Source organism: Cucurbita moschata, unplaced genomic scaffold (assembly GCF_002738365.1).
Source record: "Cucurbita moschata cultivar Rifu unplaced genomic scaffold, Cmos_1.0 Cmo_Scf00018, whole genome shotgun sequence".
In the NCBI taxonomy this organism is placed as follows: domain Eukaryota; kingdom Viridiplantae; phylum Streptophyta; class Magnoliopsida; order Cucurbitales; family Cucurbitaceae; genus Cucurbita; species Cucurbita moschata.
Genome location: NW_019268534.1, coordinates 1738387 through 1759331, shown reverse-complemented (window position 1 = coordinate 1759331; position 20945 = coordinate 1738387). Strand labels below are relative to the sequence as shown.

At 38.0% G+C, this 20945-nt stretch overlaps 2 protein-coding genes and 1 non-coding gene across 5 annotated transcripts; all 3 read right to left on the bottom strand.

The window, feature by feature from the left end:
* Positions 1–40: 40 nt before the first annotated feature.
* LOC111455990 lies at positions 41–9755 on the bottom strand. Of its 3 annotated transcripts, none has more exons than XM_023097666.1 (15): positions 9673–9755; positions 9095–9229; positions 8467–8539; positions 8232–8362; positions 7734–8135; positions 6359–7641; positions 5847–6283; positions 3888–5758; positions 3667–3812; positions 3164–3324; positions 2921–3078; positions 1972–2636; positions 1765–1901; positions 1593–1693; positions 41–196 (listed from the first exon to the last, which is right to left on the bottom strand). In XM_023097666.1, the coding sequence occupies exons 2-12, from the start codon at positions 9191–9193 to the stop codon at positions 2442–2444; spliced, it is 4956 nt and encodes a 1651-aa protein (XP_022953434.1). In that variant the 5' UTR covers positions 9194–9229; positions 9673–9755; the 3' UTR covers positions 41–196; positions 1593–1693; positions 1765–1901; positions 1972–2441. The 3 variants fall into 3 exon arrangements, with proteins under 3 accessions (XP_022953434.1, XP_022953433.1, XP_022953436.1); XM_023097665.1 differs by lacking the exon at positions 9673–9755 and adding an exon at positions 9492–9661; XM_023097668.1 differs by lacking the exon at positions 9673–9755 and adding an exon at positions 9308–9483.
* Positions 1359–1463, bottom strand: LOC111456655. Its single transcript, XR_002712802.1, has one exon. It is a non-coding gene; the product is annotated as a U6 spliceosomal RNA (small nuclear RNA).
* Positions 9756–13962: 4207 nt separating the features above from the next.
* Positions 13963–15490, bottom strand: LOC111455797. The gene has a single exon (XM_023097411.1). It carries the CDS (start codon positions 15296–15298, stop codon positions 14111–14113), a length of 1188 nt encoding a protein of 395 aa, XP_022953179.1. The 5' UTR covers positions 15299–15490; the 3' UTR covers positions 13963–14110.
* Positions 15491–20945: the final 5455 nt, after the last annotated feature.

Genomic DNA, 20945 nt, shown 5'->3' with positions numbered 1-20945 from the left:
CGAATCTCAAAATTTAAATTATATATTAAAAAAAAGTATCTTAAAAAAAATGAAATGCTCTCATAAAAAAAATATATAACTTACAATAATTGATGAACATAAAAATCTTATTGACCATCGTCATAATATGAATCAAATGCCTATGAACAAAATTGGGTTCTCAGCCATCTCCACCAACATCAGAATCTACAGCAGCCTGCAATGAGAGATATCAATCAGCATTACCAAACAACCAAAGCCGAACGCATCGTTTTCGTGCATATTAACTTCCGCTACATTGGATTGAAAGTTCAAGGACCTACTCGAGATTCTTTTTAAAGCACGAAGACTGAATGAAAACGAATGTCCATCAAGAAGAATTAAATTGAACCAACCCCTCGAACTCCACTCCCTCCCAAGATACGGAAAATGAATTGCTTATCGAACGGTTTAAGAGCCTCTAAAGACATTTAGCTATCCACCTCAAGAGGGACGCTCTCGATACGAAAAATCCAAAGAACGCCGACTGCAGTTTCACGAATATGATATTGTTCTGGAAGAAGATGATACCACTCCAGAAAATAGATGATACCATGGGACGAAGAACGAGGAGAGACCTTAGAAGCAAGAAGTTTAAGTCTAGCAGCTCAAGCCTACCGCTAGCAGATATTATCTTCATTGAGCTTCCCCTAGCAGACGCGTTTTAAAAACCTTGAGAAGTTTAAGTCTAACAGCTCAAGCCCACCGCTAGCAGATATTATCTTAATTGAGCTTTCCCTAGCAGACGCCTTGAGAAGTTTAAGTCTAACAGCTCAAGCCCACCGCTAGCAGATATTATATTCATTGAGCTTTCCCTAGCAGACATGTTTTAAAAACCTTAAGAAGTTCAAGTCTAACAGCCCAAGTCCACCGCTAGCAAAGATTATCTTCATTGAGCTTTCCCTAGCAGACGCGTTTTAAAAAGCTTGAGAAGTTTAAGTCCAACAGCCCAAGCCCACCGCTAGCAAATATTATCTTCATTGAGTTTTCCTTAATAGACACGTTTTAAAAACCTTAAGAAGTTTAGGTCTAACAGCCTAAGCCTAAGCCCACTGCTAGTAGATATTATCTTCATTGAGTTTTCCCTAACAGACGTGTTTTAAAAACCTTAAGAAGTTTAAGTCCAACAGCCCAAGCCCACCGCTAGCAGATATTATTTTCATTGAGCTTTCCCTAGCAGACGCGTATTAAAAACCTTGAGAAGTTTAAGTCTAACAGCCCAAGCCCACCGCTAGCAGATATTATCTTCATTAAGCTTCCCCTATCAAGCTTCCCCTCAAGGTTTTCAAAACGCATCTTAGACCACTCGGCCACCCTAACTTCTACTTTTTTTTCCCCAAAAAAATTTGGACCATTCCTCAATTCGTGCGTGTCATCCTTGCATAAGGGCCATGCTAATCTTCTCTGTATCGTCCTACCAATTTGAAACCTCTCCCTAGCAAACGCGTGTTAAAAATTTTAAGGAAAAGCTCGAAAGAGAAAGCCCAAAGAGGACAATATCTGCTAGCGGTAGGCTAAAGCCGTTACGTTAAGCGTTAAGCGTCTAACATGATTAGTAAGAAAGATGAAGTTACCATGATTATTGCAAGTTCCAGCTGATTGTATTGGATGGTAAGCTCCCCTCTTCCCCATCACTTTTTTCATCCTTCTCTAGAAAAGAACTGTGTACCTTAAACTGATATAAACTGGGTTCAATGACTAATGCATGGAAATATACAGAAACTGCCACACAAAAAGATGACAAACCTGCTGTAAATTAACTCAAACGACAGTCGTGCTGGGAGCTACGAGCTACGAGCATGTACTCGACGATGTTATTACAATTTGTCGTCTTATTTATTTATTCCGTTCCATAAATAACAGGAAAACGTAAAATACAAAACCTGCAATTAGGAGAAAAGCAGAGTTAAATAAGATTAATGAAGTTGATTACTGTATTAAGGAGATAATCACCTGTCTTAACCCCCTTCAACAGCATTTTAGCACGACCCAAGTACGAGAATGGCATGGCCAATCAAGAAACGAACGTTGACGTGTCACCGAATCAATAGGACAGACAAACGTAACTCCTTGTGGATGCTGAAGTCCCTACAAGCTCCACCGTTAGGACTTCGAACGTCCCACAATGACAGGATCGTGACCTTGGATCGTAAATATTCCAGGTACATGTCTCAGAACGTCCATATACAGAAGCCTCGTGGCCGATCGTGCTTTCCTAGTCTAAAACGAATGGCAAAGCAGCCTTAGCCAGCCAAGCACCAGGACAATGTACAGAGAGATCCATTAAAAGGCTGTAACCATGCTATCAACAGGGTTTTCGTGTAACGTGGTCGGTCTCTTCTGCCTTTCGCATCGATGCTTCTCAAAGAAACATACCAACCAGACAAGTCCCGAGTCAAAAATCATTTCTATAATCAGTTTTTTCAACGGTTAATTGCCTCCATTGCAATCCGTACTAGAGCCAACAGACCTTCTACATCTTGAAAGTTAAAATCAAGAGCCGTCTTGATGCAAGAGATACCGTCCTTACTCGTTGTCCCCACCGAACTCGCATTTGCAGCTGTAAAAGCAATCCGTGATTTTCTCGATGCTTCCATGGCGAAATTTACGTTCTGTGCCTGTAAATTACCATCATCGAAATATTAAAGTTCATACTTGAATACACAAAATAAGTATACTTCGTCGCTCGAGATACGAATGGACTATTTTTAGCAATGGAAGGGAAGAACTTCTCAAATATTTGTGTTCAACAATGTAGAGATTTGTAGAGGAAAGAAAAAACCTCTTCATCGACTATATGTGGTAATTTTAAATACCGACCCTCCCTCTCGCAGCCCGTCGAACAAGATATTATTATCTAATATAATTAAAGTAACCAGTATAAAGTTCGAAGTATACATACATAACCAAGCAACCGTACAAAATCGGGACGGTTGTTAGCAGGGATGACATGGGACCCATTAGCTTGGCTCGAGCTGACACCTTTAGAAAGAGCAACTTTGTCTGCCGTGCCAGGGTTATTTAAGTTATCGACATCAGACGCCGGTGATGGAGATTCTCCTGATAAAAACGTACCAGAAAGCGATATGAAGAATGTTATTAACAAATAGCTTGAGCGTATTTCACGTCTATTCGTTCTTATTACCAGAGGGAAGCATTTTCAGGGCTTTCTGTAACTCATTCTGGTCTCTGATGGCAGTGTTATGTGAAGAATAAATCACCCTCATGAAAGCTACTTCCATGCATTTGTATGCCAAAGCAGCAGCAGCCATGTCCTTGATTTTCTCGTACTCGTGTGCGCAAAACCTACGAACATCAAAAGGGAGAAGATAAAGAAAAGCTCAACCCCCGAGCAGTCGAAGAACATATCATTACCACTTTTTTTCCTAATACGAGGAGAGAATAAATCACGAGAAAATGTTGGACGAGAGTCTCACATAAAAGAAACGATACCTAAGCTTCCAACTTTCTATGTATTCATATTTTGACTGACTCGACATAGTTTCAAAAGAAAACATCTAGTTGTAATTCAAAAGCGTGCAGGGAAATCTAAACTATAACTCGAAAGAAGCCGTGTAAAAACGAAGAGAGTAAATTCTGGTTCTCGAGAATCTTGGTGCACGCACAGAAGATATTATTTCGACTTACTCGCATAGTTTTGCGGTGCTACTGTATATTTGCATAGACTGTTTGGCAGTCTCGTTGTTGGACAACTCGAGCAAAGAAGCTCCATAAAGAAACTTAAGGGCTGCTTGGAAATAAAACCCCAAGGATTCGTGATTGGACCCCGTATTCTGAGGAGAATATAAAAAGAATTAGAATACGAAGATCGGATAAAGACCAAATCGGGAATGTATGCGTTTAGTAACCTTAAAACGATCGGCAAGATGTTTTAAATCTTTGGCTTCTTTCATAGCTTTGGTAGCAGCCTGGTTGGAGGAATCCCTTCTAGCCGGACTTGGCGCATCGATGGGCATCCTCTCGTTGGGGGTGGAATGTCGTGAGCCATTGGTCTGAGCTTCCTTTTGACGATTCTTAGCATGCTTTTTCCCCTTTAATACATCCTTACTTTCTGAAGCGTCTATTTGCAAAATATCGGTCGCACTTCCTTTTCCACCCCCTGCTGAAGGGGGGCAATGCGGTATCTCGTTCCGCTGTTCTCCTGACATTGGTAATTGTACCGGTGTACTTTTTCCCGAGACTTTTTCGAGTTGATCCTTTCTCTGAAAAAGGGACTTCTTTGAAGCAGTGCCATTGCGGTCATGTTTCTGATTCTTCATCGCAGACAAAATCACGTTTTCTTTGGAAGTGCTATCTACTGTAGAATCTGGACCTTCATGCTTGACAAAATTTAATTCACCGTCTCGTTTACCCCGCTCGATGGACAGTTTTCCTGAACTTTCCTTCCTTGCATCTCCGGATTTGATCCTAGAGTTGTCGTGTAACTTGTGTTTACCATTCTTAACCTTCAAATCAGAATGTGGATGAGACCTTCCTCGCAAGTCGTCGTGGGAATAAGGAACCTTGTCCTTGTGCATGCCAACATCTGAACAATAGCTCCCATTCATGTCCTTCGACTGTGACGGTAAATCCTTTCCGCTTTTGACTGGATACGTTTCATTGCCCCTGTATCTCGTTCCGTTTGGTCTATCTTCATTCTGAACTTGTTCAGCCCATGATTTACAAGGATGCTGAGGATCAATTCCGCCAAGACTACCATTTGGAAGGTCACAATTTAGGACATCAGAAGAAGACTTCTTAGTTTTAGCCTTTTTCCCTGACATATTACTAGCGTCTTTGTTCAAAGTATCGATCGAGGGGGACTTTAACAGCCTACAATGAGCCACAACAGACTTCTTCTTGCTACCAGTCCCAGAGCGGTCGCTACCGCCATCCTCTTCTTCCTCATCTGAGAATCTCGTACGACCAGCATCCAGAAAATCCTTGCCTTCCCTAGATGACCGTAAAATCTTGTCTCGGTTAGGTATTCTCATAGGCGATGAAGAAACAGATTCAACAGGCGATCCTTTCATCTCATGGAAGCTGGATTTCGTTTTATGTGAACCAGATATCTTAGAAGAACTTGAAGTCGCTACAAGAGAAGGTTGTATCGCTCCTAAATCCCTTTTCAAAGAATCGGCACCGTCCAAACTCCGATGAGAAAGAGAGCTCCCTACATCTTGTCCAAGTGGCAGCCAATTCTTAGAATGGGAACCTTTTTTCTCTTTTCTACCACTGGATTCTTTACCTGGAGGCTTATATAGCTTCGCCTTTTTCTCCTTCCTATGGTCATTATCACTCGTAACAGGACCTCTCTTCTGTGGGAGATGCTCAGAACCGTTAAGGGACCCGGGATTAGTTTGAACATCCGAGGATGCTTTCGCTTTTCTCTTCTTTGAATTGCTTTTGGTACTACCACTACATCCTCCCAGGCAATCATCACCCACAGCACCCAGTAGTTTGTCGTCTCTTTTATCGTTGGGCGCTCGGTGGATGACATTCATGTTATATTTCGAGTCCTTAGAAGAATGGTCCATACTTTTAGACTTATTAGTTCCACCTGATGCAGAAGGAAAGCCAATGCTCGAGGTCGGGTCAACTTTTACAACAGACCCACTGTGCACTGATATCTGGTCTTCATCAATCATATCCAGACTATCAGTTCTGACTTTCTTTACAGGTCTAGAGTAATCGAGTTCTTTCTCTTTTCGGGTTTTAGTCTTTAAAACTTTCGTAGCACCTGTGCAAATGATTCATCGAAAAGTGAGATTCTTATTGTCAAGTAGAGCAAGTAAAAGAAGTCAGTACTAAAAAAAGAAAGATCATGCCTTCATCCGATAAGATATCGTGAAATTCCTGCTTCTCTTTATACTTATGCTTGTGCTTCTCGACAGGAACATCACTCGACTTGTTTAAATGACGAAAATTAGCTTCATCTCCAACAGGCAACTGGTTCACATCATCTAAACTCCTGCTTTTCATCGCTCCATCATGCTTCTTCGAGTTTGATAACTGAGGGGCATCCCCTTTAAGTGTCGCACTCGGTCTTTCGTTTGCTCCGTGTTTCTTCTTCCCACCACCAGGCCAAGCATTGAAATCATAATGATGGTGATTTTGCTCCGATTGCCGAGCATTAGCCACTCCTGGCGCAACTCCGCTCAGATTACTGTAAATGTTACCCTCAGGAGCAACAGGTGCTTGGAACCTTGCTATTAGAGCTTTAGTTGTTTCCTCCTCGCTAAACACACATTGGTTCATTCCGGGCCTACAGATTCATAAACAATAGATTAAAGGTCATAAGATCTGAATGATAGTATGTTCTTTAAGCATTCAAACTTACAGCCAATCAAGCATGCTGCAAAGCCACTTCTCAGGTAGGCTGGCAGGGTTTGTGCCCAGTGGAAGAAGCCGCCATTGTTGACACTTGTCGCAACAAACCCAGTTGTCTTGTCCATTTACATTATCCACTGCAGCAGGAGCTGTATCAGATACTGTCCCACTTGCAGTGTTCATGACAGCTTCAGGAAAAGCTTTTGAAGCCAATGACTTGCCAATTTTCACAACAGATAATCGCTCCCTTGATACAGGAATAACAGGCGTTGATTTTTCAAATACGTCAGAATGATTTAGTCGATCCTCGAAAGGCATCTCCGATGCATCTATTAGATTATCATCTTCGTCCAATTCCCCAAAGAAATCTCGGTATCTATCGTTCGTTTTTCTGAAGTTCTGTGTCTTCTGATCTTCAATTTCAGTTCTGGTTGAAATGTTGTCCGCTTTACTAATACCCTTCGTTTTGGAACCTGAAGAGCCAGATTTCGAACTACGTTTTGAGACCTCTCCGTTGGGGATAGAATCCGTTTGACTAAACTTTGACTTCTTTTTGCCCTCGGGTAATGAATGATCCTTCCCTGAAGTATATTTCATGTTGTTATGTGCATGTAGCGCTTTATGATTAGTATTCAGCTCGTTTGAAGCATTCTTTCCCCTTGAGGCAGCCTCGATCGAGTCAATAGTTTTGTCCCTCTTGCTTTCTCCAGATTTTTTTGCAGAAACCGAAGTATCATCGAACTTACTGGCTTTTTTTGGCTCCTTGACCTTTCCAGATGACCCGTTACTTTGCTTCTCGTCCTCTATAGCAAGTGGAAGCTCTACGGCTGGACCGTCTTCCAGTTGATTGAAAAAATGTCTGTCCCTAGCCACAATTTTATCTGCCTCCGTTAATACGTCCGATGGCCCATTCTGACTTTTCGTTGTTTCGCTTGCAATGGCACATGAATTTGCTAAAAGTGGAAGCTTTAATGCATTAGAAACAAGCGCCTCACAAGCTACTGTATCGATTTCTGAAGTCTTTTTCGACGTAATCGAGCCATTCAGAAAGTCCTTATTCGTGTTCTTTGACTCGGACAAGAAGTCATTCGTATCTTTCGACACTCTCTTCTCAACTAACATTTGACCACCTTTCAAAGAAGGCTCCCCAACTAATGGCCGATCCCGATTGTAATGTTGGACACGAGTAGATTTTTTCTCTCTTGCAGGCTTCCCCGTCTGAGTCAGGTGAATAAGATCATCAGGAAGAGGGGATAGCAAGAGACCTCCATGAACCGGAAATGATGTCATCATCTGCTCCACGAATTAATTGCAATTCGATCAACGAGGCTCATCGTAGCAGTAAAGAAAAGGAGAAACTATGAGCGTCTTATAGACAAATATACCTGAAGAATGCTAGTTGGAGATTCAAACGGACCATCCTGAAGCTCTCGAGAAACCCCTTCACTTTCCGAGGGGCTGTCATCTAACGATGAAGATGGTGAAACATCTAGGCCAAGACCACTATAGATTGCATCGTTTTTTCTCGTCGACAGGTTATCAGAACCCACTTTAATTCGCACCTTCAATGATTTTTGGTCCGAAGAAGTAGTGGATTTATTGTTCACACACCCGTATCCAGAAGCAAGTTCTTCGACATGCTGGAAAGATGTGCATACTTCTTGTTTGGACGATTCATTCAGATTCGAACCTCTGGTGATTGGCAGTGACGTAGAACTAGTAGAAGGCGGGCCAGGTCTTATCGAGTGAGGTGTAGTTGAAGAAACTACAGAGTTATTATGGCCAACCTGAATAGAAACACGTGTTTGATGCTCAATAAGGCCATCATCAACGACAATCAAGAATGGCCAATTATCAAAAACGCAGAACGAAAACAAGTTTACCTCCTGCAGAAAATTATTGGGAGATCTAGATGTACTGCAATTATGACCTTTCGGTGGAGTCCTTGAATGAGGCCGAACCGGAGACCGTTGATAGGAAGGTAAAAACGAACCATATCCACCAAATTTTGCCCCTGTAGTAAGCACATTAGCATCCACTTTCACGTCATAAACGACAACTAAAGTTAGCATACACCGGAACAAAAAAGATCCATCATCCTACGGTGGTTCGACATACCCAAATTTTCTGCAGAGACTCCGCCTTCAAAATCTTTCTGAAAGTGTCCCAGAACATGTTGAATTTTCACATCCTGATGAACAAGTTAAACATCCCTCAAACACATATAATACGAACTTAGAACACATCGATATCAGATTCTTGATATCTCTATCTGGGAAACGAGTCAAACATGACTAATGTTCTTGTCTAGCAACGAATAGTCATTATACTAAAATCGCTCCCCGACATCCACAGTAAACAAATTCATTACACTAACAACCAAACGCTCTTAACTTCAATGCTTACATCTCCGATGATAAACGAAGCATAAAGATTACAAGAGGTAACCATAACGATTCCTCCATGACACTTGACTTCCAATTCAAGAGATCCATAGCAGAACTTCAAGAACAAATGACACGCAAAATTCTTCGTCTACCCGGAACGGGATCGAGTGGGGAACGGTTTAAGTTTCTTCACCTAAGATCTTCTCATTGTTTCTTACATTCTCTCTTATTCACTAGGCTCTAACTATGAGTATGAGCATTCAAAAAGGGAAAGGAAAAAGGAGATCTAATTCAGCAAACAAGGTCAAATCCAGAATCTAGAAGTTACAATATCAAAACAAGATGAACAAAAGGCTTACGATGTAGGAGAGAGCAATATCCGGGTCGATATTTGAATCAAAAACTTCATGGTTTTGGTAAGACCAAGCTTCTCCTTCTTCAAGCTCAGTATCTTCCATGTCTCCTGGCACCGCCCTATGTCCTTCCCGGCATCCCTACGCCCACAGAAATCATTGAAACCCCATTCAAAAAACAAGAACAAGAACAAGAACAAGAACAAAGAACACAGCTACCTCAAAACCAAACGTTTGTCGCCCTGACAAACATCCAAACCCAAATCTTCATCCAACCCATCTCACAAAATAAAAAACCCACGAAAACCCATTAACGATTTCCCCCAAAAACACTCGCAATCCCACCCGATCACGCCACTAAAATCAAAACCACGCCGAAATCGAAAATTTAAGAGAAACCCACCAGAAATTCTGGGAAGAAGATAGAATGAAATAAAACAATCCCAAAATCACCGATCTTCAGCACAAGCAAGGTTCGATCTCTGTTGAGTTAACTCTAAATTCATTAATTGTAGATTTCAATTTTTTAGCTGGAATTCCCAAACCAAAAAAAAAAAAAAAAAAAAAAAAAAAAAAAAACCCACCCTCTTCTCCCCCGGTTTTTTGGTGTGAACAGCAGCCGCGTTTTGTATAATTTTTCTCTCTTTTTTTTATTTTTATTTCATCTATTGTAAAATTTTATTTTAGCTCGACTCATATACCAGACGACAGAGAGAAATATTCCATTGTCTTCCAAAAAAACAATGACATCTGAGTTTATTTCCAATTAAATGTTACATCACCAGCTTTATTCATATCATCAAAATAGTTTATCCATAATTGTAAAAAAAAAATGTTTTTTTTTTAATCAATACATTATCCACATTTATTTATTATCTTTTTAGACCAATTTATTTATTAAAAAATAGTTTGATAATTTTAGACTCTAAGCCTAATAACATGGTTTTATACCTCATTCGTTTCATAATGTTTTTTTAAAAAAATTAAAGTATATTGATGTCATAAATTTAGAAGTATTTATTTTAAATTAATAAAAAATATAAAATCTAAATTGATATTCACGAGGTTAAACTAGACCATATAACTAGATTCGTCTAAAATTTAACGTCTTATTGTTAAGTAAGTGTTAATTATTATTCTGTTAAATTTAATTTAAAAGATATTACTGAATATAATAATTTTTAATTTAAAAAAATTTAAGGTGATCAAAAGTTTAAAAATAAAAATATAATGTTTTATTATTAGTTATTGGCACGTATAATTAATTTTAGTTAGTTTGTAAAAACATTATAGTAATTAAATTAATGAGAGACTATAATATTTTGGTGTTTAATATTTTTAAAATTGAGATTTAATGTCGATAATTATTTATACCTTCAAAAAAAAATACTTTAAAAATTATTTTTAAGAGTTATTGAAAATTAAATAATTATAAAATCTTAACAAATATATGTATATACAAGCAAATAATTTTTTTTTTAAATTGTCGATTTATTTATTTTTAAATACTCTGAATTGACCTTCTCTCAATAATTTTTTTTTTAATAAAAATTATTAGAATGCATAGATTTAAAATTTATTAATAATATATATGGATTAAATTTAGATAAATTAACGAATAGGTTAATTATAAGATTTGCAATAATTGATGGTGAGTATTTATTTATTTGGCTTGAAGCGTTTCATCACGTGGGGCCATAACGTATGATGCACGATTCTAATAGATTGTCTCATGTACGGGAGTTACGGGATTATATCGTGTAGGGCATAGACTTAATAGATCGTCTTGAATACACCGCTCCTATTTGCATTGTAAAAAACAAAGAAATAAAGAAGAGGTAAAATAGTCTTCCTCACAATATCCATACTATGACTAGTAATGCGGTACAAGTCATTCCCGAAATAAGGTAGAAAAAGAATATAAACAAAAACAAGGAAAAAGTTTTTCATAATTTTGTGATCATACATAATTAAATTAGAGAATTGCCAACAAAAATTTGGTTTTTTTTACGAACTTGATGTTGATAAATACGCAGATTTAGAAATTCATTTCGGACAATTGAACCTTCTCAAACTGTTTCTTTTTAAGAACTAAAAAGATTTGTGCCAAAATAACAGATGCAAAAAAGAACAAAAGGCCTTGGACACGTAATGGATCTTGAAGGACTATTTCCGCATCTCCCTGACCAAATCCTCCCACATTAGGATTACTCGTTAATGGTTGATCCAGTTTGATAGATTCGCCCTCTGAAACAACAAGTTCTGGTCCTGGAGGGATAATATCAACCACTTGACGCTCATTCGATGCATCCACTATGGTTATTTCATATCCTCCTTTTTTTTTCGTATTATTTTGCTTACTATACCTGCTGCTGTAGCATTATAAACATTATTATTACTCTTACTCCCGTCGGGATAAATCTGACCCCTTCCCCTGTTCCCGCCTACGTATATGGGATATTTTAAGAAGTGAACATCTTTCTTAGTCGCAGGGTCCGGGGAAAGAATAGGAGAGGTGATTTCACTATATTTCTGACCAGGAACGGGCCCTATCACAAGAATATTTTTTTTAGTGGGACGATAGCTCTGAAAAGACAGATTGTCCATCTTTTCTTTAATCTCGGGAGAAATACGATCGGGGGGGGGCTAATTCAAACCCTTCGGGTAAAATAAGAACAGCCCCCACATTCAAACTGCCCCTTTTCCCATTCGCAAGAACTTGTTTCAGTTGCATATCATAAGGAATTCGAACAACTGCTTCAAATACAGTATCAGGAAGTACCGCTTGTGGAACCTCGATATCCACGGGCTTATTAGCTAAATGGCAGTTGGCGCAGACAATACGGCCGGTTGCTTCTCGTGGATTTTCATAACCCATGCAAGAAATGACCTCTTATATTACCTCGTAGTGTACGATCGTAGCAAATTTAATATTTTATTATTATTTTGTAAAAATAAAAGTTAGAAGACTTAAACCGACATGCCCATGTCTGAAATAAATTAATTTAACATTTTTGGAGGAAAAAAATTGAGTGGCAAAGTTGTTATTATCTGGAAAATGAGGGCTAAATTACAAGTGTCAGTCTAATCGGGAACTTTCTAGGATCATTACAGCATATACGGAGGGGAGGATGTTATTTGAACATGTGACAAATAGGAATAAAGGATAAATATTTTATGTTTTTTTTTTCATTTATAATTTTTGTTATAAATTATTTAACACGCCTAAAAGCACATATTGAAAAATATTTTAAATGCTTGAAAATTTAAATTTAGTAAATATAAAAATTCAAAAAAATAAATAAAATTTATTATATATTTACTATATCAAATATTAAGTTTAATAGATCTAATCGATATATCACTGACTAAATCTTGAAAATAAAATAAAATATACAGAGAAAATATTAATGGATTACGGATATCTAAGATATATTATATAATTAATTATTATAATATATTCTCTGAATATTATATTTTAATAGTTGTATTAATATTTTCTATCGACTTTTTTTTAATAGAGAAAATATAGTGTTCGGAGCTATCTTCTTCAATTTGGAGCTACAGTTTGGAATGAGTTTAAATCAAAAGTCTGGCCGAGATAGATGTTTTAAGTTTTTTTTAATCAATATTAAAAATTTGGAAATTTTGAGATTATCATTTAAATTTTTTTCTTTAAAGTGACGCTTTTAATTGGTTTGTAATTTTTAACGTTCTTAGGAACCATCTCTAATTAAGGACTGACTGAAACATATATTAATAATATTATTATTTATAAATTAAAAATGGAAATGTTCCCACATCGGGAAGTGTGAAAAAGTGGATGCCTTCATAAGGAACTGCCGAATTGAAATGGACCGCCGGGTCTTGTAGCGTGGGCCTGTGACCCAAGTGGGGGCATTAAAGAGGGTAGCGAAGGATTTAATTGGGGCTTTGGGGGCCCAAAAGTAGTAGTAATTGACCAGCCCAGTTAGCTGACCTAAATGGATCAGTGTTAATGTTGGGCCAACCGAATCCCAGGACGAGGTGAGAAGCCCAGCAGGTTTTTGCTGGCTTTATCAGAGCAGCAGCAACTGATCCGTCAAACTAAGCTAGCTCTGCTGGTCAAAATTCTATATCAAAAGGGTTTCCCATTAATAGTCCCTTCCAACTCCAACCGCCATCTTTTTGGATTTTTTTTTTTTTTTCTGTCTTTGGGGATAATATTTAACGGGTCAACATAAAATTCATCCCTCACTCACAAAGAAGAGGCATGCAAGCTGAGGTCACGATACAGCATCGAGGTTGGATCAATCATAATAGTGTCACAATAACATATGTTGAGGACTCAAATTCTCTCTAGTCTCACCTGATCTAAGTCGTAACTCGCATCGAGTATATCGTCTTTGCGGATAATGTTTGAGGAAAATCCCTCCCTCACTCACAAAGAGTAGGCATGCAAGCCGATATTACAATACAGTACCGAGGTTGGATAAACCACCATAGTGTCACGATAACAAATGTTGAAGACTCAACTTAAAGCCATCTTGCACAACGTTTAATTTATTTATTTTTCTTTCAAGTAGGGTTGGATGCATAATACTTTTTTCCAAGCGGATAGTCCCATCTAATCTAGGGTCATATCGAGAGCATCGTTTTTTGAGATAATATTCAAAAGGTCAACATAAGAGTCTTCCCTCACTCACAAATAGGAGGCATGCAAGCTGAGGTCAACATAGAGGTTGGATCAACCACCTTAATGTCACACCAACCGTAGATGGCTCAATTTTAAGCAATTTTTCTCTCTTTATCTAGTAGATAAATATCTTAAGGTATATTACACAACTAAATTGGATATAATATCCTAAAAGAAAAAAATTATATATGACCTTTTCTAATTATAACCAAGAATGTGTTAGAAAAATTCAAAGAAAAGAAAAGGCAATACCAAGAAGAACAAAGCATGAGAGAGAGAACCAGAAGATGGAGAACTGAAAAAAAATCCACCAAAAAGATGAGATTCATTATGTGTTTGAAATGTACCTAAAAATTTGAAGCCAAAACTTCATCAAGATTGGCATTCCCTTGATACAGATCCATCAGCTCAGGAACGGCCTCAAGATATTTGATCACGAACGTCTCCAGAAATCGCTTCTCCACTGGCAACAGAACCGTCGTCAAGCTCAAATCTCTCTTCACCAATCCTCTGGCCGACAGAACTCTGAGCACAGAACACCTCGGGATGATCCTCTTCTCCAAGCTGAAGAACAGAACCACTGGAGTTTTCGCGATCGTTCCCGCGGATTTCCCCATCGTCTCCGTGAAATACTCCATTCCTTTCGAGATCTTCTCCTCCGATAAGATCATACAGTGCGGATGCTTTCTGAACGCCATTAGAATCTCGTCCTTTGTCCAGCCCCACTTTCGGTACACATCGTAGCATCGGTTCCAGATCGATCTGTTTCCTTTGCCGGAAATGGCGTGTATCGCTAACACGAAGGTGGATTTGCTCGGATCGAAGCCCATTCCCTTGATTTCGGCTACGGTTTCTTCGAAACTGTCCGTTTTTTGCATCAGAGTCTCGGGGAAATGCGTCAGTAACAACGCGATGCACGGTTGTGGCACGCCTTCGTCTCGCAAAACGTCGATGTTCGGCATCAGAGTCTTCGTGTGATCCTCGAGGAAAATCCAGGACGTTCGTTTCAGCGCGGCGACGACTTTCGCGTCCGAGAGCAAAACGCTCTTCAGATACCTGTAAGAAGGAATAATCTGATTCTGCAAGCTTCGGGTCAGAACCGTCGGGTCGGAGGTTAGGGCTCTAGCGAGAACCAGTCTCGAGGCGCCAATGGAGTAGAAGAATTCCAGTTTAGGGAGAAGAGTTTGGTTTACGCTAGCGAGGAGAAGTGAAGGGCGTTTACGGACGAGCTTTGATATTTGCGATTTGGAGAAACCATGGCTCTCGAGAAGCTCCAAAACGGAGTCCGGCTTTTCGCGGTTATGAAGCTGGACCTTCTCGGACACAACAATGGCGGTTTCCGGCAGCAATCCGCAAGCATCTGTGAGGTAAGAGATGGTGAAGTTGTGATGCTCGGCTGAGAACTTGGCAGTAATTAGTCTGTGAATAGTATGATTTCTGTGAATAGGGAAGGGGATTGTGGAGCGGAAGGAGCGGAGAGGAGCGCAGAGGTCGAATTTGAGGCGGAGGCCATGGAAGTTCTGCAACTGTAACATGTGGATGAAGATGAAGATGACGAGGACGATGAGATGGCTTCCGATTTGCAGGTCAGTTGAACAAAACAATTATCTGTTCAATTTCGCCTGAATTCTGAATTCCAAATTCTGGGGTTTTCAATGTCGACTTGTGCTAACTTTGCTCTATTATCTTGCATTCCTTTATCCGAGAAGATGGATGGAAAAATATCTGTCTTGATTTTATTTATTTATCTACTTGTTTTTCTTTTAAATTTTATTTTGTGTCATTTTCAGTTTGAATTTAATAATTTTAAATTTAATGAATCTAATAATTTTTCAAATTCAGATTCAGGGTTAGCTGTAGGGCCAATACAAGCCAGCAGCAAAATAGTTCTTCCGTTCTTCCCGGCCACTACTAATGGATACTGTCAGCTTTGGTCGGTTATGTATAGTCATTAGTCTTTGTTAGATGAACACAACTCTCCATAATGGTATAAATTATCTACTTTGAGCATAAGCCCTCATGGCTTTGCTTTGGGCTTCCCCGCCTCAAGCCAAGTCATGAGAGTTTATGTTCAAAGTGGACAATATCATACCATTGTGGAGAGTCGAGTTCATCTAATATGGTATCAGAGCCATGCTCTAAACTTAGTCGTACCAATAGATTAGTAAATCCTCAAATGTCGAACAAAGGATTCTAAAAGAAAAGGAGTCGAGCCTCCTCGAAGGTATAGTAAAAAATGACTAAGACTCCAAAATAAAAAAGAGTCGAGTCTCGATTAAGGGGAGACGTGCTTTGTTCGAGGAGAGGTGTTGGATGATGAAAGTCCCACCTCGGCTAATTTAGGGAATGATCATGAGTTTATAATCAAATAATACTCTCTCCATTGGTGTGAGACCTTTTGGGGAAACCCAAAGCAAAGCCATGAGAGCTTATGCTCAACGTGGACAAATATTATACCATTGTGGAGAGTCGTGTTCATCTAACAGTCTTAAGACGCGTTTACTAGGGAGATATTTCCACTCCTTTATAAGGAATATTTCGTTACAAATGGTATCATAGCCAGACATCGGATGGTGTACCAACGACCACACCAGGTCCCCAAGGGGGTGGATTGTGGGATCCCGTATCGATTGGAGGAGGGAACAAAACATTTTTTTATAAGGGTGTAGAAACATCTCTCTACTAGATGCATTTTAAAACCTTGAGGGAAAGCACACAAGGGAAAATCGGACAATATCTGCAAGTAGTAGTCTCTACTAGATGCATTTTAGCACACAAGGGAAAACCGGACAATATCTGCAAGCAATAGTCTCTACTAGATGCATTTTAAAATCTTGAGGGAAAGCACACAAGGAAAACACACAGAGGGATAGAGAGAATTAATTAGACCTAGTTACTTGTAGAAAATAGGAGGAGATTGCAGAGTCTGTTCTTCCTGTTCTGTTGGGTTCATATGAAGCATGAGCTGCAGTAAAGGTTGGTTTCAAACTGTGCTATCAAGGGTACAGCCCCAGCCATGTCCCTTAACCTTTTCTCGAAACGGCCTGCATTCACGAAGAAAATGCAGCCAGTCAGTATCCCAAATATCTGATGAATTCAATAGAAATATTCGTACTAAGGAGTCTACTGACAAGAAGTTGCTCAGTGTTCTGTCTGAAATGGTCGGAGCTTGTAAAAGTCCAAGCCCACCACTAACGTATATTGTCTGTTTATAGAGCTACGCAACGGAATCGATACTCATCCAAATACTATCCTGTTTGGGCTTTCCCTTTCGGACTTCCCCTCAAGATTTTTAGGCTTTCCCTTTTGGACTTCCCCATTACTCGTTTACTAGGAAGAGGTTTCCACGCCTTTGTAAGAAATGTTTCCTTCCCCTCTCCAACCAACCTAGGATTTCACAGACCTACTTTCAGAAACTAGTGAGGATAACCTGATAATTGATAGCCAAAACCGAATTTCCAGATGTCTCAACCCCATCATAATCTTACTCCACCCGAACAAGAACAGAAGGTGTTGAGAACTGTTGGGAGAGGAATCCCTCTACTAATCAATAAATTGATCATGAGTTTATAAGTAAGGAATACATCTTCCTTGGTACGAGTCATTTTGGAGAAACCAAAAGTAAAACCATGAAAACTTATGCTTGAAGAGGACAATATCATACCATTATGGAGATTCGTAATTCCTAACAGATGGGTCTTCACCCATCGATAGTACAAAAAGAGCCCAAACTGATCCTCACCTAATATTGGAACTCTAAAGCTAGTTAAGTTAGCAAAGTAACAAGAGCAGGGTGGCTTGAAGTTCTATTGCCCAGACCAACCACTTCAGTCCACAACCATATTCATAGAGATCAAGCAAACCTCCAATTAGAAATGCATAGCTATCAGTCAGGAAAGCCAGGTGCTTCGGATGGCCAAACTATGCTGTGATCGATGCGTTTGTTCATTGTAAAGCTTTGTCCTGATAAAAATAGCAGCTTTCTCTGCAACTTCGAATTACTCCTTGGGCTGAAGATCATGAAGACAGTACTTAGAAATTGTATTACCTAGCGAACAAGTCAGCTATGAGAAATTCGAACGTCACGGACAACATCGACATTTGCTTGCATCTCAAGTCATGTTTGCGAGAAATGTTTTAAAAAACGCAAGTGTGAGAGATTTTTTAACAAGAGTTTGAAAGAAAGGTTGAAAATCACTGCAGCTTAAATATCATATAACTTGGGTAGGAAGAACTGACAATTAGTTGCATTCTCTATAGTACATTTTGGGGCATTTTAGCTATGGTGGGGTAGATATGATTTTGGTGAATGGTCATGCACCCTGTATTGATACAATGTGAAATAGTAAAGACCTATCTAAGATGAAAGCTGGTAAAAGGGGTTAGAAATGGGCATGCGGCCATAAACAACACGTCCTGGACAAACATGACCGTGACACCAAGTATATCATTGACCTAAAAGAAGCGAACAAAAATGTTAACAATCAAGAAGAACGCTACATCACACCTCCTATGGTGGTTGCCAAAACTTCGAATGAACTCGAATGAATCTCGAGTTGAGTCTTGACTTTGCCTTTATCTTTTACCTTATGTTCGTAGGCGAACGAGCGACGTTCGTTACTCGATTGAACTTCAGATTGAGTTTCTATAATTTCATTGGCAAAGGTGGAAAATTTCACAATACTCATTTATCTCTATACTCACTCGAGTCAGGAAAGTTGAACGGAGGACAATTTTGGAGCATTGTTTCATTCATTTGCTTCTTTATTATAGATGGGCCTGACTTATGGGACTCCTTTAAATGGGCTTGGGCTGAGATGAGTATTATAAAAATATATTTTATTAAAAAAAATAGTTATAATTATTATATTTAACTTGCCTAAAATTGATGGCATTAATAAATACCATAATCAATTTTAAATAGCCAATTAAAAAAATATATGGATAAATAAATTGTTGTTTTTTTAAAAGGAAAATATTTATGTAACACATTAATAATTAATTTATGATATTTGACAAATATTCTATTTTTTAATCTAAAAATAAAGTCAAATAATTGAAGTTTAAAACTAATCATTCAACAAATTTTATTTTTATTTTATTATTATTATTATTTTGAAGTGACAAAATTTATTATATTCGTTTAGAGTTACCAATTTAAATTTTTAGATCATAAAAAAAATTATTTATATATAATTAAATAATTCCAAATAATTGTAATTTTAATCTCAGTGACATCCTCTCCCACTTAATTGGTTGGCGTCGTCCTGTCAACCGACTACTTTCAAACCTGGCGATGTGAGTGGCGGCGGAGTCCAGATCTTCGGCGCGTTCCCAGCTGGTTTCCTCCGTAGGGAGATTCTTCCAATTGACAAGGAATTCACGAATCGTTCGTACGGGTCTTCCTATCTTCCTAACCTTGTCGACTAGGATCTCCTCTATTTCTTTGTTGTCTCTTTGTTTCAGATCGATGCTCGATCTTGTGATTACATTTCACTGGTCATCGTCCGAGTCAAGTTGATAAGGCTTCAAGTTGCTCACATGAATTACTGGGTGGATTTTCATCCATGTGGGTAACGCAACTATGTAGGAGGTAGCCCCGATCTTTTTAAGGACTTCAACTGCGCCTTCATATTTTTGAACTAGTCACTGGTCCTAGTTGTATTTTGTTTTAAAAAAAAAATCGAAAACGTAAAATGTCTTTCAAATCTTTGGACGTCTTTGGATCCTCCAAACCCGAACATTCCAATTAAAAATTTTCACGACAAACGACGGAGCTATAACAAGATTTTGACCAAGATTTAGAGTCATGATTCAACACGTGATAGTCCCGACATTTTCTTACATCCCTTACGATACTACCTACTTTATTATTAATATATTTTAATTCTATAATAATCGATATCTTATCTACTGAACTATGTTTTAATTACTCGCCTAATTTATACGTTTAAACCCGAAAAAAAAAACAATTTTATTTGATGCGAGGGGCATTTTGGTCCACAAATTCACAGTTGGGTTTTCTTTTTCTTTTAAATTATAGAGACAAACAGACAGAACCCTAACATTCAACAAATAGAAGGGTTTACACTGTTTTCTTCTGAATTTATATCATGTCCCCATTTAGTTCCCATGCACACCACACGTGGTGTGTTTGTTACAAAACTTCGGTTTCGAGTGAGACGTAATGCGACAAACAGCTCAATAAATTAATAGATGTGTTGTCGGGTGAAACAATTAATCGTGGTCGTAGTCGAACGTTTTAGAAAACGGGTATATTGCATCAATAACATTTTTGTGCACGGGTTTAGTTCAATATGCATAATTCAAATTTTAGATCGACTAAATTCATAATTCATTTTTCAGTGCGCAGACTAACAAATTTATGATACTCGAATATATCAGAGATACATGAATAAATCGAAACTGAGTAATTTGGAGAATATAAACAAGATGCACATTCCTTTTCCGTGACTCAATTATAGAAACTTCATTACAAAAACTATTAGGTGCTGAATCCATCCGAACCCTATAAGGCGTTATACAGTCTGACCAACTTAAATCGATCATATTTATTTCAAACGAAAAATAAATTCCAACAATTTAGAGTAAAATAAATCACTCTTATTTATTTTTTAAAATTTAATTTAATTTAATTTTTTTTAAAAGGTGGATAAATTATTATTTACAAAGTTAATTAAAGAAAATCACGTGTTTTTTGTAATAATAAAATAAAATATATGATGAGGTGTAAATGATATTTAAGTCAAAATATTAAAATGGTCAAATGGGAAAGAAAGAACGAACCGAACCAATCAATAACTGCGAACCAATCAATAACTGCCAACTGGCAGAGAGAGAGAATGAAATGATCTAAGCCAGCAATTCCATCATTGCCCCTTGATCCTCCCAATCTTAGACCATTATTGCCCCCAAACCAACCTAACTCAGCTTTGGCAAAAATCAAATTAATTATTTTAAAAAGATTTATTTTCACAATTTTTTAAATTATATGATTTTTGTAAAGTATTTAAAATTTAAATCAAATTTAAACCATTTTTTCTAACTCTTAAAAAAAAAATCATTTCATTTTTGTTCTAATTATCAATAGCTTTTAAATATATATTTTTTTAAAAATAAATTATATATTTCATTAATCAATCAATAAATAATTTAAATTTT